The 16,591-nt window shown below is 43.2% G+C and overlaps 2 protein-coding genes across 3 annotated transcripts; one reads left to right on the forward strand and one right to left on the reverse strand.

Moving 5' to 3' along the window:
* Window positions 1-195: 195 nt before the first annotated feature.
* thtpa (thiamine triphosphatase) lies at window positions 196-3,586 on the reverse strand. 2 transcript variants are annotated; one of them, XM_071908865.2, is made up of 5 exons: window positions 3,494-3,566; window positions 3,194-3,286; window positions 2,706-2,775; window positions 1,842-2,384; window positions 196-1,532 (listed from the first exon to the last, which is right to left on the reverse strand). In XM_071908865.2, the coding sequence occupies exons 3-5, from the start codon at window positions 2,773-2,775 to the stop codon at window positions 1,432-1,434; spliced, it is 714 nt and encodes a 237-aa protein (XP_071764966.2). In that variant the 5' UTR covers window positions 3,194-3,286; window positions 3,494-3,566; the 3' UTR covers window positions 196-1,431. The 2 variants fall into 2 exon arrangements, with proteins under 2 accessions (XP_071764966.2, XP_071764967.2); XM_071908866.2 differs by lacking the exon at window positions 3,194-3,286 and having other exon boundaries at window positions 3,494-3,586.
* Window positions 3,587-4,185: 599 nt separating this feature from the next.
* Window positions 4,186-16,589, forward strand: zfhx2 (zinc finger homeobox 2). Its single transcript, XM_071908863.2, has 5 exons — window positions 4,186-4,276; window positions 6,434-6,592; window positions 7,935-7,992; window positions 8,543-12,753; window positions 13,425-16,589. The coding sequence occupies exons 1-5, from the start codon at window positions 4,271-4,273 to the stop codon at window positions 13,860-13,862; spliced, it is 4,872 nt and encodes a 1,623-aa protein (XP_071764964.1). The 5' UTR covers window positions 4,186-4,270; the 3' UTR covers window positions 13,863-16,589.
* The last annotated feature ends 2 nt before the right edge of the window (window positions 16,590-16,591 follow it).

A 16,591-nucleotide genomic window follows, 5' to 3' on the forward strand; every position in this document is an offset into this window, starting at 1 on the left:
TAATCAACTTGTCTTTATGTAATGACCTCCTGGTTTGACATCATATACTGTCTTTAGAACTAAAGATGAAACATTGCTGTTAGTGCTAAAACAGTAAAATCACTTCACTGCATATCTTGCATTGCAAAAATATTTTTATTTAGCATTAAGCATGTAACATGCTATTTTAATCTTCATACATTTGTACATCCAACACTTTCCTTATAGCAGCTTTGTTCCATTTAAAAATGTAATTATGGTTTTCCTGGTATACAATTTGGTGGCAGTGTCATTACTCTTTTTTTAACAGTATATTGTGAAACTGATATATCTGCCCACCCATGCTATAGTGCAAAGCATCCACACATTTATATTAGCTTACTAAACGTTTTTTGAATTTAGGAACTAGCACTGAGTGGGCGAGGCAGAGAACGGGATGGAGCAGGAGGCCTGGGTGATGTGGAGGCAGCCATCTTTGCACACCTGGTCCATTTGTTCATAGACTGCAAGAAACATCCAACTGCTGACTTTAGCATAGCAAATGAGGGTGTGGCTTCTCACAGGACTGCAGGTAAAGCTCCTGTTGCAAGACCCTCGTACTGCACTGGGGTTCACCACACATTCCCCACCTCTTCTTCTGGGATTGTCTAATTACATGTCCAACTATTAGTCTTCTCAATGTAATTTTGGTACAATAATACAATCATGATTAGAGGTGTATCCACAGTATGACGCCCCCTCCAGCTCCACCACTCACCACTACTCCCACACTCTGCATCATACTGCCAGACCGCAACAAAAACTAGACTATTGTTCATGGTAGATGGTAGAAAGTCAAGTACAGATGACAACAGCCATGGAACTGGAGTGTAAACTGGTTTAATATGGTTAAATATCCAGTGTCAGTACTATTAAACTACATATGTGTGCATAAAGAATCTGCCCTGCTCAGTTACTTCTTTAACACTGATCAAGGTTTCCCAAAGTCTTGTTTATCAAAATCGTGTCAGTTAGTGATCTCAATCTTTTTTTAAGCCTCTTGTGTTTCAGGTTTTCTTGGAACAAAGTTTGTTGCTAAGCAATATGAGCCAAATTTCTTTGTTTTGGTGGGAGTTTTATTTGTTGCCGTGCAACATTCGCTTATTGAACAGTCTGTTGCAGAGCTGTGCTGATTTCAGTGCAATAACTATTTCTAAATCGATTGGTGTGATAGAGATCCAACCTTTAGGGATCACAGCATGCACATTTGAAGCCTGTTAAAAGTTTATCATTGTTCAATATTAAGCATCTTCATAAGTACAGCCATGTTTGGTGAAAGACAACTAAAAAAAATATTTTCCATTTTAATTCATCAAAATGCGTTAGGCTATTCCAATAAATAACACCTTTAATTTTACATATGTGAATATGTACATGCCATAAAATAATTAGATATCATACATATAATATCCTCTACAAAACATGAGCACTGAGGAGTTTTGCATAGTGCTCTGGGCGATTCCTTTGAAGGTAAATATTCATTTTCCCTTGAACTCGCTGATCCCCAGTCAGACCTGTGAAGAAGTGAATAAAACATACAAAAGAGGATTAGGGAATTATTATGCCAATAGTGTGATAGCACAGGTAGGCAAGTCATATGATTATGTTAAAAATGTACAAAACACACAAAGGCCTATATACTTATAAAAATCCGATGAACAGGAACACTGGAATACTGGTAAAGTCACATAGCATCTTCACTTTAAAAATCTTCTCTGTGACTGAAGAGACAAGCCAGTCACAGAGTAGCAGAATATCCATATGAGCCCAGGAGTAACACTGCATTGTATTTCATGTATTAGACGGTCAGGCTGTGCCCTCACCCAGCTTTCGAGCTGTTCTTTCAATCCTCTCCAGGGCGGACTGCACCTCTTCTCCCTCAGGCACCAGGACCTCTATCTCCCCTACATGGTATCCAAAGTCAGCCTGGTCCAGATCTATCTGCACTCCCTCCTCCTCCAGAGTGAAGGAACACCGCAGCGTTGTAAACTCTGCGAAGCACGTCAGATTCAGCCTGCTCAGCCAAGACTCATCCTCCTGTGAAGAGCCGCCACTCTTCCCTTCTTCTTCTATCACTTTTTCTGCCGGTTGACACGCACTCTCCCCTTCCTCACAATTGTGTTTTACGACTTCTTTCACCCTCTGTTGGATCTCAGGTAGATTGGTTATCTCCTTGTAGCGAGTGCACAGCGCTTCCCCTTTGGGTTGCTCTCCACTGGTCTCCTCTGACCCGCAGACTGTCGTTGTTGGACACTTGAGCTCCCAGCATCCTTTGCGTTTACGCAGCCACATGTCGCTCAAAGTGAGCTGGAAGTCGGGGGTGTCGAAGTACTGGTCGTGAAACTGGCGCTGACCGACACACACCGCTGGGCAGAAGGAGATGGAGGAAGAAAGAGATAGAGAGATAGATGATGAAAATAGAGCCACATTTGCATCAACTATTCCTTTCATTCCCAGCTATACTAATGAGGCTGATACAGATAATGAGTTAAGCTTTATTATGAACAAGAGACAGATGGCCAGTGTCCCTACAGTTTCAGTGTACAAACCGCAGTGATTAGTGTCACTACATGTTGGAACAGCCTTTCAGTGACCATTTGGAAGCTGATGCAGATCACAGCGTCGGCTAAATGCCTCAATTCTACATTTACATTTGTAAATGTGTGGAAGACACTGAACACACATACCTCCAATCCCCTCCAGTGTTTTCTGAGTGTCAGCATCGCATACAAATTTCCTCTCCACCTCCACGCTCATCTGAAATGACAGTTTGACCAATAACATTTACATTTGCCATAATATATTATTGCAGTTCACCCATCTTTTAGGCTGACGTACATCTTTAGGACTTAAATTCATAGGATGCGTCTTACTAAGTAGTAACAAACTGGTGTAAGTTATGAGATAGGGTCATTTAAGGTAACAAAGGCATTAATTAACACTATTTGGAAAACAGAATGGATTTTTGTTTATATTTATGATTGTTTGCCTTAACCAACTCAAGGTCATAGTCTAACCCCGCCCCCTTTAATTAACTAAACTCACCTAGATGTAATTTATTTAGAGTTAGTTTCATCTTTTAAATCACTTCTTAAAACCCATTTTATAGACTTGCTTTCATGTGATGCCTTTACCCTATTATTTTTACTCTCATATTGTCTCTTTGTATTCTTACCTTTTATCTTATGGTGCCTTGTTTTTACTTGTTTTGTGATGCTATTTCGTTGTATTCGGTTATCACATTGTAAACTGATGTTTACATTGTAAACTGTTTGAAAAAATGGTTAAAAAAATTTAAGTTTATTGTTACCATTTAATTATAATAGGTGTACAGACAGTGTGCCGCGGTAGCTACATTGCTGCACCTGTCTCATTATAATCAGGCACTAAGGAGTCGAGTAGGCAGCCCAGGCTGCCGCCGTAGAGCTCGCGCATGAACGCCAAGCCAATATCACAATACAGCACCCACACACACCTTTTAAAGTCACGACCAGACGTCCAAATTCATTGACATCAAAGATTGAGCGAGCGATCCGAGCAACTCCTACACGTCAGCAAAGTTTATTTTGCACAGGCGCAATTAGAGACACCTATCAGGGTATTCACGCGCATCATTTCCTGTCCCAGTAACGCAGGGGCATACAGATGGTGCAGTTTTAATCCTCTGCTTCATAAATATTTATTCCGCACGCTACACTGTTGATGTGCGCCACACCTATCATTAGATTTCAAATATGATATCACTCACGTGGATAATGTTTACTAAAGCATTTATGGCCATATATCGATTATTTGGTCTTAATTGACTCGCTGTGATATCTTCAGACACAGTCCAAGTTGGCAGAATGGGAGGTAATTCTTATTCACCTTGAATATGAAATTGAGGAAGGGTTTTTACATTGGAATGGATTCCCCGCAATGCAAACATCACCATACTTTTTGGAAATCGTCCTTTAAGTATATTTGTTGTCTTACCTATTTCTCAATAAGTCAGCGGTGTTTCAAAACGCATAAATAATCACTAATATCTGTAGGGTTACATAAGGGATTTGATAGCCGTGTCTCTGTCCCTTCTGAATGTCAGCAATCAGCCTTGGGGGGAGCTGTGGTGTGTTTACTAGAGGGAAGAGGGGAAGGAGAGAGGGATAGGGCGAATGAAGGGAGGGGGAGAACAGGAGAGAGGGAGGGCAGGCAAGAAAACTTTTCACTTCTGAGGAGCCACAGAGGAAGCGTGTGTGCTGGAGCGGCGACCATGCAGGTAAACGCATTAGCTAATTGCTCTGAACTTAATTAAACGTCATTCGCGATCGCTTAATTATGCCGATGTGAGCAGGGAGAGTGGCCTGCGATTGATATAGGATCGAGCAAACGACGGATTATGCCTCATACTAATCCGATCCCTTATAGAAATCCAACATTAAATCCCAAACTTTTTCTGCCTCGGTCTCCTTTTCGCCTCTTCTCCACACCACCCCCATCGCCGACCGCCGTGCACGTAGTCCGTTTCAAGTAGCTTAGCGTTTAATTCTTTCGCCAATTACGGCGTGAAGCTGTTTAAAATGATAGTTTAGATGACCATGTGTTGCACCGCAAGTGTTTAAGATATGGATTTGAGCACTAAAACGCGTCAAAAGGGGGTCCGTCGGACGAAGAGGGAGGAGGGGGTGCGAGTGTTTTTTAACACATCTGTAAACGGAGCCCACATTCATTAATTAAATGGCTTTAGTCCGGCTAGGCCTCAATTTGCGCTGTTGAGCAGCAGGCGGCGGGCGGTGTAACACTAGATGCCCGATTGGCAGCCCACAATCAGAGGGGTAAGGAAATAACTCGAGGCCGAGGTTTTTGACGAGCTTACTAAAGCCTAGTGAGTATATTTTCTATCCGGGGCGAACTCAGTCGGTGTATTGAAGCTGCAGTTACACCTGGAGCAGGCAGAGTTTTTGGGGAGTGGAGACTGTTGGAGGAGCGGTTAATTATCTCTGCTTGCTAACAGGCTAGCTAGCGAAGTGCCACGACTGTTATTAGCTCAACCCTTTTGTTTATTAATTTAATGGCCGTCCAGCTTTAGCAAAGAGCCAACAACAAGATTATGCTGACGTCTGCCATGTCTTTTGCAGTTTTAGAGAGCTGCCTGGCTATCATGCAGGATTATTTTCAGTAAATTAACAGCTAACCAGCATTTCCAGAAACACCACTGTAATGCGACGGTAAGGGGGGGCTTCACAACCTAGCTTGCTAGCTAATTGATTCATCACTGGTCGGCATAGCTAATTAGACTGCTCATTAATTAGCCAACTACATAGCAAAGAGACATCAATGTAGTTATATCTCATCTTTTAATTATGAATCTCGTGATGAGGAGCTTTTGTACATGACATCCAATGCAGATGTAGACTCTTGTCGAAATATTATCTGGTCAGATACCCTGCTAGCTTGCTAATTGGCATGACGAGGAAGTGAGGAAAATAGCTGTGTTGGTATTCCTCCTCATGGGCATATTTTCGCGGCGAGAAATCCAGGTTTCATCAAGAGCTTTGATCGTGAATACTTACGGTAAAATTAATTGAGCTATGTGGTGCAATCCTTGCTAGTAGTCTGTGTGATTTTGATTGTGAAACTGCATGGAGGTAACTGTTATTTGATAGTTGATGTCGTGCTAATGCAGCATGGTGACCTCAGATAATCTTTTATATAATGGCCACAGTTTACTTGTCCGGGCCAATTATCAGGCCACAACTTTGGCATAATTACTACATGTAGAGACAGTATACCCGTTGTGGTTACAGTCAGACAACATATTTTATGATTGTACTGAGTGTTAATCTAGTATATTCAGCATTCAGGACATTGTATTTGCTCATGTAATATCAGATCAGTTTGTTGAAAGTTTGTTTGAATAGAAAGGCTGGCATGAGATAAAAATGGAAACGCTGTTATTATGTAGAACCTATTTGGAGCATAAGCTGAATACTTCTTTAAATTACTGTACATGAGTGTCATTGAAATAATTACAATATGGTGTAATTTGATCCATCACTGCAGACAAAACATTGGGAAACTCCCTATAAAATGTGGTTATGGTTGAAAACAATTTTCAAAGACTTAAGAAGGAGTACTGATCTAGGATCAGATTTTCTGTGTTAGAAAGGATAAACATGCCTATTGAAGTGGTTATGGTACCTGGCTTCTCTTTGTGGGCCCACATTGTTAAACATGGCAAAGCATGAGGTGTGCAGGTCACCTGGCTGAGATGTGTACAGTATGCTTTTTATCTTAGTGGGTTCCAGCTCGGCTCTTGACCTTTGTTGAATGCAATTCCGTCCTTCTTCCTGTCTTTCTCCACTGATAAATTGAAACTGCCCCACAAATATTCTCAGTAAGGTAGGGCTCTCTAACAGCCATTTTTACTTGTTAGGAGGAGTCTGGAGAGACTGTGTGCAGTGACAGCAACGGGGTGGCAGAGTGGCTGTGCCCCCTGTGCCAACAAGGGCAAGTAGACAGATCCTCCCTGTCTCTACATCTCACTGAACAACACAACGTACTTCCATCCTGTGTCGACAAACTGCTGGACATTGTAAGTATAGCTGGGCAATATGGCCAAAATATCGTATCACAATATTATTATTCTTTTGATTTTTATGTTTTTTCCCCCAATACAAATTACTCTTTATAAAAAAGTAGGACTCTAGGAATTCAAGCAATGAGTTCACATAGGTTTTTCCTTCCCCCCCCCCGATTGTTTTCTCTGAGGAATAAATCTTTGTAGTAAACAATAATAAAATACATTATTAACTCATCAATTAACTATCAATTGCATATATATCCTAAAATGACGACCCCCCCCCCCAAAAAAAAAAAAAAAAACAACAACAAACAAACAAAAAAACCCAAACAAAAAAAACCAATTTTCCCAAAAGTTAGAGCACTTAGCACTGGGTGATATGTTATATTTTAAGGTATACGATAATGGATTCACATCCAGGTATGCACTGGGCAGTCTTATAAAAAGCAAACAAAGTATGTTTATGTAAATCCATACCCTTATACGTTATTTCTGATCTCTTCCGTGCTCATCTGTTTAGTGTCTTATTTCAGCTCTCACTTGTTTCAAATAACAGTACAATGATATTTATCCAAACATAAATGATATGATAAACATGACCTACTTTGGATGTTTTTGTCAAAAGCAGGGCATCATAAATTAATATTCCTTAAATGGGGTGGGTGGGGAACTTATCACATAGACCTGTCAGCGTTGTTTCCATGGTGTTTATCGACAACTCAAACCTACTTCAATCATCTAAATTGACTGTGTTAACCCAATATGAATGAAGAGGGAAAATATATTTTATTTACTGATGCATTACCTGTTGATGCATTAGTAATTAGAGTAGTTTTAACTGCAAATTAGATGGTGCAGGGTTTCTTTGGCTGTGTTTGCATGCATTGTTTTTGCGAATCCACTTTGGCCAATGTACAGTACTTAAGTAATCTGGATATACAGTGTTTGGATTAACCAGCTAGTTCTGTGTGTTGTGTGAGTTAAGAAGTATGCCTATTTGCTGACTAGATTTCTATAGAACTTGAGCAATTAAATTAATATATTTGGAGTTAATAGGTCTGGAACAATTTAATTATGTGAAGTGAATGTATTTATGGATGGAATTTTATACGTGGATAAAATGATGGAACACAACTTAATTCATGCCTTTAGGCTAAGTGGCAAATTAGAGGTTAGGCGGGCTTGCTATGTGTAATATAACTACACATTAATGAGTCACGCCCATATTGGCACCGTGATGTCCCAATGCTAGATGGCATTCACCTCATGTGAAAGGAGGAGTTGCACAGTAAAGTTTGCCTTGTGATTTTTGCTGACTGAACGTGTTGATTTTTCTGTTCCTTTTCTTTAACAGGCTGCTCCAAAACAGTGTGCCAGTGGAGAAGAGGACAAAGGTGCTCAGAAAGCCTCAGGTGAGTGTGAAGGGTTCCACTTGACAGAAATGTAACATTCTTTTTATTTGTTCTGGTAATAAACACTGCTCATGTGTATAATTGCTATCTTGATACATAGATTGTTGGCCCAACCTGGTTGGTTGACTCACATTTCATGTGGAATTGGGTCAACAAAGGCCATGCAAAATGTATTAAATATGTAACATTTGTTTTTCAGAAACACAAGCAAAGGGAAAAAAGATTTTTTTGAAAAAGACAGGGTAGCAATGAAATGATGTAAAAGCAAATCTTCAAATTGATTAAAGGCAAAATTGGTTGTTTTGAAAGCAAAATATGAACTTCCCAGGGAAGTTTTGAAGAGGAATCAAAGAAATGCATTTAGAGAGGAACATTGCCTGTGATGTGGGTTGGGCGAGTGCAGATACTTAGGAGAAAAAAAAGGCTGACATGGGCATGAGTACAAATTACATATGCAAATGTGCTGTTTCAGTTAAAACAGGTGCCCCATTTACTAGAACATAATAGTTGAACGTAATAAATATATGCATATATTTTTTTATTCTGTTAGATCTTGCCTCTGTACAACAACTGAAGTATGGTGAAGACTCCAATTCAGAACCCTGCCAATCCAAGGAGAGTTCATACGCTGCCCAGCTGCCTGGAGACAAAGTGATGGAGGAAGAGAAGGTGATGGAACAGGAGGGAAGCAAAACTCAGCTACAGTCGGAACAGGAGCAACCCACAGGAGCAAAACAGCAAAATACAAATACAGAAATGCCAGACACTAATGAAAAGTCAACAGGTAAAAATGGTGTGGCAGCTGAAAATAATACCCGGTCATTCAGATGCAACGCCTGCCTGGAAACCTTTCCCACCAAGACGGCTTTGAGCGTTCATTACACCTCCACGTCCCACATTCAGAGGATGACAACAGGCTCAGCAAAACGGGGTGGGGAACACGAGCCCCAAACTCCCCTTGTTCCTGTCCTGTCTCGGCCATATGTATCAAACAAACCCTATCAGTGTGCTGTGTGTCGAGTCTCTTACAATCATGCCATCACCCTTGAGAGCCATATGAAATCTGTCTTACACCAGACCCGCAGCAGAAATGCTGGAAATGCTGCCAACAGTGCAGTGGCCGCTGGTAGTTTGGGAGGTAGCAGCAACAGTGTTCCAAACACAGTAGTGGGCACCCCTGGGTGTGGAGCCACTCAGTTAGTCACCACCACCAACTGCGCTGCTCCTGGGACCTTGATGGTGACTGCAAAAGATGGGGAGCACATCCAAACTTCGCCAGCAGCTCCCTCCCTCCTCTCCTCCCCTGTGGCCTCAGCTCAGGCAGTCTCTGCCTTTCTCACCCTCCTCACATCTAGCCCCAGCTCCATCTCGCACTCCCTCCTCCCCTCCCTGTTTGCAGCAGGTGCGGCTCCCGGTGCGGCCGCGCCTCAGCTTGTGCCTCAGCCGCAGATGCTCATGCCCTTGATCCTGAATGGGCTCCAAGCCCAAACCCAACAGCACCCAGAGAACCAGCAAGGCCAGCTCCTGACCCAGTGTGTGCCATTACTAGGTCTCAGCGCAGCCCAGCAAGCCCTCCTAGCCCAAAGACTCAGCAGCTTACAAAACCAGTGGCCCTCTGTGGGAATCCAGACAAACGCACAACCCTGTCCGGAAGAGCAAAAACAGGGTATTAAGTGTGAGGGAGAACAAGTGAGGCAGGCGGGCGATGAGACAGTTGAAGAGAAGGGCTCAGTCCAGATCAAGGATAGGGACAGTTGGACTATGGAAAGCATTAAAATAGAGAGAGACAAGGAAGAGGACAGTAAAGACTTTGCACAGGGTCTTAAAACAGAAAGCAAAACAAAGGTTGAGAATGATGAAGACAATGGCAAGGCACATAGAGATAGCACAACAGATGGAGACAGCTCGACTGATCAGTTGGACCTGGAAGGTGATAAAGCAGCTAGCTTAAATCTCTCCCCGATGGGCACAGAGAAAAGCTTCCGCAATAACAACCTCTCGCCTTCTGCATCTGTGCCCAGCAACTCAAGCCTCAGTCCTGTAAATTTAAACCTTACACTTAGCCCCGATTCTACTCCTCAGAAGTCACAAACAGGCACAAGCCCTTGCGGCTCTCTCGGCACCCCAAAAACCAGCCCCTATACAAATGCCTTAACTTCCCCCGACCAGACTCGCCCCTATTGTAATATGATGGCACGCATTATTTCTCCAGACCTTCCGGTACTGTCAGAGTTCCAGTCGGAGGTTCTCTGGGCGTTCTTTGAGTCACGTAGTGAGGCTGATGCTGCAAGTCCTCCCCATGAGGACTGTGAGGCGCTGGGCAGAGAGGTAGGGCTCTCCGAGGATGAGGTACGCAGGTGGCTGAGCCAAGCCCGGCATGCCAAAGGGAGGCAGAGGGCCGCGGGGCTAGAGCACATGCATGCCTTGGCAGGACTGACGAGGCATGTCCGAGGTTCTGATAATGACTATGATGAGGAGGAAAGCTCACTGGTAATAGCAGAAGGCGAGGATGATGCCGAAGCTTCAGGTAGTCAGGCGATTGATTTGTCTAGTACAAGAGGGAAACGAAGACAGAGAGAACTGGGAAGGGAGGGCCAGGGAGACTCCTGTCTGACTTCTGACTCTGAAAATGAAGTCTACACCTCTGTTATCGTGTCTGATGAGGAAAGTCAGAATGGGTCCATGAGGGAGGGGCCTGACAGCCCTGTGAAAGATGAAGCACCGCGGGAGGTGCTTGGTGATAAGGGCTTGGGTGGAGGAAAGGTGCTGCGCTCCACCACCGTGTTCCTCTCTGATGCAGAAGATGAGTATGAAGAGGAGGAGGGTGGAGCAGGTCAGAGGGCCAAGAGGAAAAAAAGAAAGGGTGAGTTTGAGCGCGATGATGTCGAAGTCAAGAAGGAGAGACAGGACCCAGATGTGGATTTAGAGTTGGAGGCCCAAGGGGATCCTCCGAACACGCAGACCCACTCCATGGACCACCCAGAGCTTCCAAGTGGCATCCTCCACTCCCTCCCTCTGTCTTTGTCCCTTGCTCCCTTTTCTACTCAATTCCTCAGCCCCTATGTCCTCTCTCTTCCTCCTTCGATGGTTGGAGATGGGAGCAAAATACCCATCTTTTCCAACCCACCGAATATCACACGCTTCTCCGAATCTCTTCTGTCACAGTCTCTCTCCTCCCACAGCCAAACTCACTACCTATCCAACGGCGGTGACTGTGAGTCGGCTCTGGATCTCAGCATGGGGAAAAACAGCAATTCAAAATCTGTTTCTTCCTCATCATCATTATCTCTGGCTGATAAAGCACAGAAGGGACGGTTGCTTGACGGGCTCGGCCTGAGGCCCACATCCAAAGGCCTGGTAGTCGTCCAGGTTAAGCCTGACTCCATGCCTCCCAACAGCAGCACAAGTCTGGTCAACTGCAATAACATGACAAAGTCTAGTATTTACATGAGGGCAGCAGAGAAGATGAACGCCACACTATTGGAAAGGGAGCGAGAAAAAGAGAGAGAGAAGGAAAAGGAGAGGGAGCAGCAGCAGCAGAGGAGGTCCAAAGGCAAACGGTATCGGGACATGCGGCGTTCAAGGACCATCATCCAAGCTGAGCAACTTGACATACTTTATGGCTGCTATTTCAAAGACCCAAATCCTGGGAAACATGAGTTTGAACAGATTTCAGAATGGGTCCATCTTCCAAAGAAGGTCGTCCAGATTTGGTTCCAGAACATGAGGGCGAGGGAACGGAAGGGTGAAGTCCGATTCATCAGTGATGGGACTTTGGCAGCGGTTGGAAAACCTCTCATCAAATTCACCTGGCCTCTCTCCAAACCCATATTCTCAAACAAGCCAGTTGCAAACAATACTGGGTGCATTACAACTGCCCCGATTGTCCGCACCCTCATGAAGACAGACAAAGAGCCTGTGAAGGAGATGGGCAAACCAGCCTTGGTGAAAAAACTAACCCCAGTTCCTATCAAGCCCAAGGAGATTGTTTCTTCCACTGCAGTCTCTCCTGTGAGCAGCAGTGCTTCTGCAGTGCCAAAGACCAAACTAGAAACCACCAGCAACGTCACTATGGTCAAAGTCGCACCCAAAGTCACCACCCCCATTCTTCTAGCACCACCCAAGGACCCTATCCCCATTGCCCCACGCCCAGCCCAGAAGCGAAAGTTAGAAGAGGAGAGTGACGAAGACAAGACGGATGAGGAGAGAGACAATGAAAACGAGATGGGACCGGGACACAGACCAGGAGCCATTAACCGCATGGTGCCCAAACTCCCCACAACGCCCATCAACAACAAGCCTCCTGCCACAACAGCGGTGCCACAAAAACAAAACGGGCTGAACTACTGGACCCCTAAAGGCCCCTTTAAGATCAACACGCTATCGAGAGAACAGCTGGCTCTTCCCACGCACACACCACCTCGTACCATACCCCCTCCTCCCACCCCCAGCATTGCGCCAGTTAGCCCGAATACCCCCAGCTCTGCCAAAGTGGCCAGCCCAACCACCCCGGCTGTGGCTAAATCAAGCCCAACGGAGGGCAGCTTCCTGCCCCACTCGTCCAGCCGTAGGCCACGCACACACCTATCCTGCCTGCAGCTGTCCATCCTGCAGTCCTGTTACGAGACCTGCGCCCACCCCAACGCCATGGAGTGCGAGGCCATCGGCTCGGAGCTCAGCCTGCCCCTCAAGGTGGTGCAGATCTGGTTCCAAAACACCAGGGCCAAGGAGAAGCGCTGGAGGCTGCAGCAAGAGAAAATGGTAAGCTGGCAAGAAGACCTACACTCAATAGTATTTATTAGTGTTCGGTACAAAATCACATAACATTAATGTACATTGATAAGACATACTATAGTAAAATGTACAACAAGAATGCTGTCATGCACCCAATTTAACCCTACCTTTTTCTTCCAGGCTTCATTTTTTTTTCTATACCTGGATTCAAATCTTTTTCCTCCAAGAAAAAAATGTATCTGAACACAACCTTTATTAATTAATATAGCTACAGTGGGAATACAAAGTCTTAATCTTTTACTGTTAAGCACTGATAATTGTAGTATTTATTGATTATTCAGAGCACTGATATTGGCTGGCTTAAAGTACTCAATAGCTTTAGGGAACTTGTTCTTACATTTTATAGTCTAATTTACAAAAACACATGAAATATAAATAGATGGAACCAACTCAAATTACGATTCAATAATGGAGGCTTACTAAAATCTTTATTCTTTTTCATTGTTTTCATAATGTGGCCGTTATGAAACCCTTTGAGATTGTAACAGTGGTTAAGGTTTATACAAATAAACTTTATTTAAAATGCTATAGAAATGAGTAATAGTTATTCAGAAGGCTTGAATTTTGTCTGGCCAAATCTAAACCTACGACAAAATTCAACTTTAAAACAACTGACCTTTTCTCTCTCCCATTCCCAGTCTCCTCTGTCGGGTGGGAAGATGGACATGAGCTCGGGAAGCTACCTGCAGTACAACGCTCTGAGAGCCAACCGTCCCATCCTGCCCAAACCTGTCCAGCTGACGGTTATCGAACCCGCAGCTCCCCCCGTGGCGGGCCAGCCGGTGCCAAAGGAGACCCTGACGGGCCGCTGCGAGGCCTGCAACATCTCCTTTGAATCCCGGGCTGCGGCCAGAGCCCATGTCTTCTCCCCACGTCACCTAGCAACCCTGAGAACCACTAACTTTGGCCAGCCGACAACACTCGTCAACAAGAACGGAACCGGTAGTAGTGGATCTGTCAGTGTTGTGCCGGGCTCGCAGGTCTCTCACTCTGCTCCGGTCACGAGTTCTGGTGGCAGTTCTGGAGGGGAGATGGTTGTTGAGTCTCCTCCACCTATGGCCACCAGCAACAGCTAAAGACTCAGATCAGGATTGATCTGCAAACTGACTCTTCCTTGACCCGTTTGGGCTCCTCAGATTTTAATAAACACAAATTTGAGCACTAATACTCAAAAGCTAATGTTCTTTAGTTTTTGAAGTTGGCTCTTCCCACACCCTCTATCCCTTGCTCAACCCTCACTGACTGGAAACCCGTTACACATTTAATCTATAGAGTTCACCTGGAATCTAATACAACAACAGACTATTGCCGCACTGCTTCACACTTCATCAGCAGCTATCTGATGAGTGCTGAACACGTCTCAAGTCTCCCTCGACCCCCACACCCCTCCCCCAAACATTTTTGGTCCTAGGCCTGTGGTTATATATTACCTTACTTACATGATCCTCCTATAATTTCTAAAGTCAGTCAACTTGCCATGCTTGTACTGTCCTACTACCCCGAAGACTGATGCAGTGTTTGTGGCCGTTTGACTTTGGGCTGGGAAACACTTTTTGGGACAATAACATGAAATATTCACATCAATATCTCCCAGTTTGCTCCTATGGAATTGTTTGTTTATTATGCCTACCTTCACTTCTAGGGCAAAGATTGCTTGGATTTAATAAGAATGGATTGAACCAGTGGGAGAGGCAAAACTGCTATTGACTGTGTCACGTTTTTATTTGCTACAGGTTTGTGGTCTGAAAGAGCATTGTGTGTCTACTCACTTGGGATATAAGAGGTACTTTAGCAAGAATAGGGCTGTTCACATTTTCCCCATCTACAATATGTTCACCGTTTTCATGACAATCCAAAAAGACAGGGCAAAATGAGAGGATGAGGAAGGTAGACTCTTGGCATACCGCACTTTGACGCATTTTACATTGTATGAAATGTTTTTTTAAGCATTCTAATGCAGTGTCTTTTTATGAAAAGATACATTAATGCATGTTGGATGCCTTAATATAAATCACATGAATTAAATTGATGATTTTTACTAGTCTAATAAAACATGCTTTAGGTGTGACCATACTGTTGTGCAAGAAGCAGACCTGGGTTTAAATGAAGGGTTCTGTTCCAAATTGCTATATATCCATTTTGTGGGGAGGAAAAACATTAGCTGGACTTAATCATTCAATTTTTAGAATATAGCGAATCCTGTCTGTAAAAGTATCATCATTGTGTAAGCCAAGGACTTAAGTTACCAACTGTCGTACTTATTGTTGTGCTATCAGTCTCTTTGAAAGAGAAAGATTCACTTTCCCCCCCCCCCCCCAAATGATGGATATCTCACTTTGGAATGCAACTCTTCAAATCTGTCTGGAAAATAAATGTTTTCTACTACTGGAGGTGTGCCAGAAACATGACAGCCTTAAAAAGAGGAAACGCCACCAGGTAGATAAATTCAAGCCCAAGTGCTCCTCATGTAATGTTTGCAAATGAATTTTACCCACGTCTGGCAAGGGGGGTCCATACAAGTCCTGACTGTTTTTGTTTGGTAAATTTACTGTTTTCTTTGTCGTGAATACTGTGTGAAGCAGGAAAGTAAGTACTCATTTTTATTGATTTTAATGTCTACAAATGAGTTGATACAAGCAAATAATATAAACTGGCGTAACTGTTTTAGGTCAAAGCCAAACATCTGGAGATATTACAAGAACAGGGCTTGAAATGGTCTGTTTCCCCCACTTTTTTTCTTTTTTAAGTTTTGAAACATAGTTGCTAATTCTGGTAATGTACGTGCTGGGAAATGAGATCCAACCATGTCTGGAAACCAAGACAAGGGAGAGATGGGTATTTCCAGTAGCCTTATTGGACTATTGGGCACTCGAGTCTAGGAAGCAAATTGGGAAGCATAAAATGTGTAGACTGAGAGCTAATAAGATGGTGCTGTTTTGAAGGACACATGACATACTAAAGATGTTTTCCTTCAGTTTAAGTTGTATATTATTGTTATTAATGTTACTATCAATAGTTTTAACAAAATGCAAAACTAAACATGAACTTTTGTAAAGAAATATATTAAGAAAAAAACTGATATTCCAAAGTAATCCTCCCTTTGCTTTCTGTCATTCAAAAAACCAAAAAGCAATCTTGAGGTCGACAGAGAGCGGGAGAGGTGTTCCTAAATGCAAACTGTAAAGGACGTCCCATGGCTTGACACTTGCACCAGTCCACAATTTTTGCACAAGCTACAGGCATTTCAGATGAACACAGCCATTAACACAACGTAAGAGTCACTTGATGTGGTTTTAAAAGCTAAGGATGGTAACAAAAACGTCCTTTCATAAGTAATAATTTTTATTGCCGTTAGAAGCTGTATCTTGTGTGTAAAGCAAGGACTGGAGTGCTTGAGCCTCAAGACTGGGATTATACACACACACACAGACACGGTGTTGCACTGTCCAAACTAGATAGGTTTTTATGGAGATCTGCTTTTTATTCTCTTACGTTTCATTGTCACTTTGATTATCACTATTGTTATAACTGTACTACTACTTATCCTATTGTTATCATTACTACTCATCACTGTTTTGATTATTATTGATCCATAATGGTTTTTAATGCCACCTCTCTGCTCAAAAAGAGTATGGTATTGCTATGAATATTGAACAATAATGGTGGCAGTGTTGTTATGAATTGTTAGAATTTTGATTAAGCTTAATTTTTTCCTCCTCACTTGTACCTGCCTTTTTGTGTTTGGTCTCCATTATGCTTTCTTTGATATACAGAAAAATAAATAAAATCAGTTGAACAACAAAGC

This window comes from Centroberyx gerrardi, chromosome 22 (assembly GCF_048128805.1).
Source record: "Centroberyx gerrardi isolate f3 chromosome 22, fCenGer3.hap1.cur.20231027, whole genome shotgun sequence".
NCBI classification, from domain to species: Eukaryota; Metazoa; Chordata; class Actinopteri; order Beryciformes; family Berycidae; genus Centroberyx; species Centroberyx gerrardi.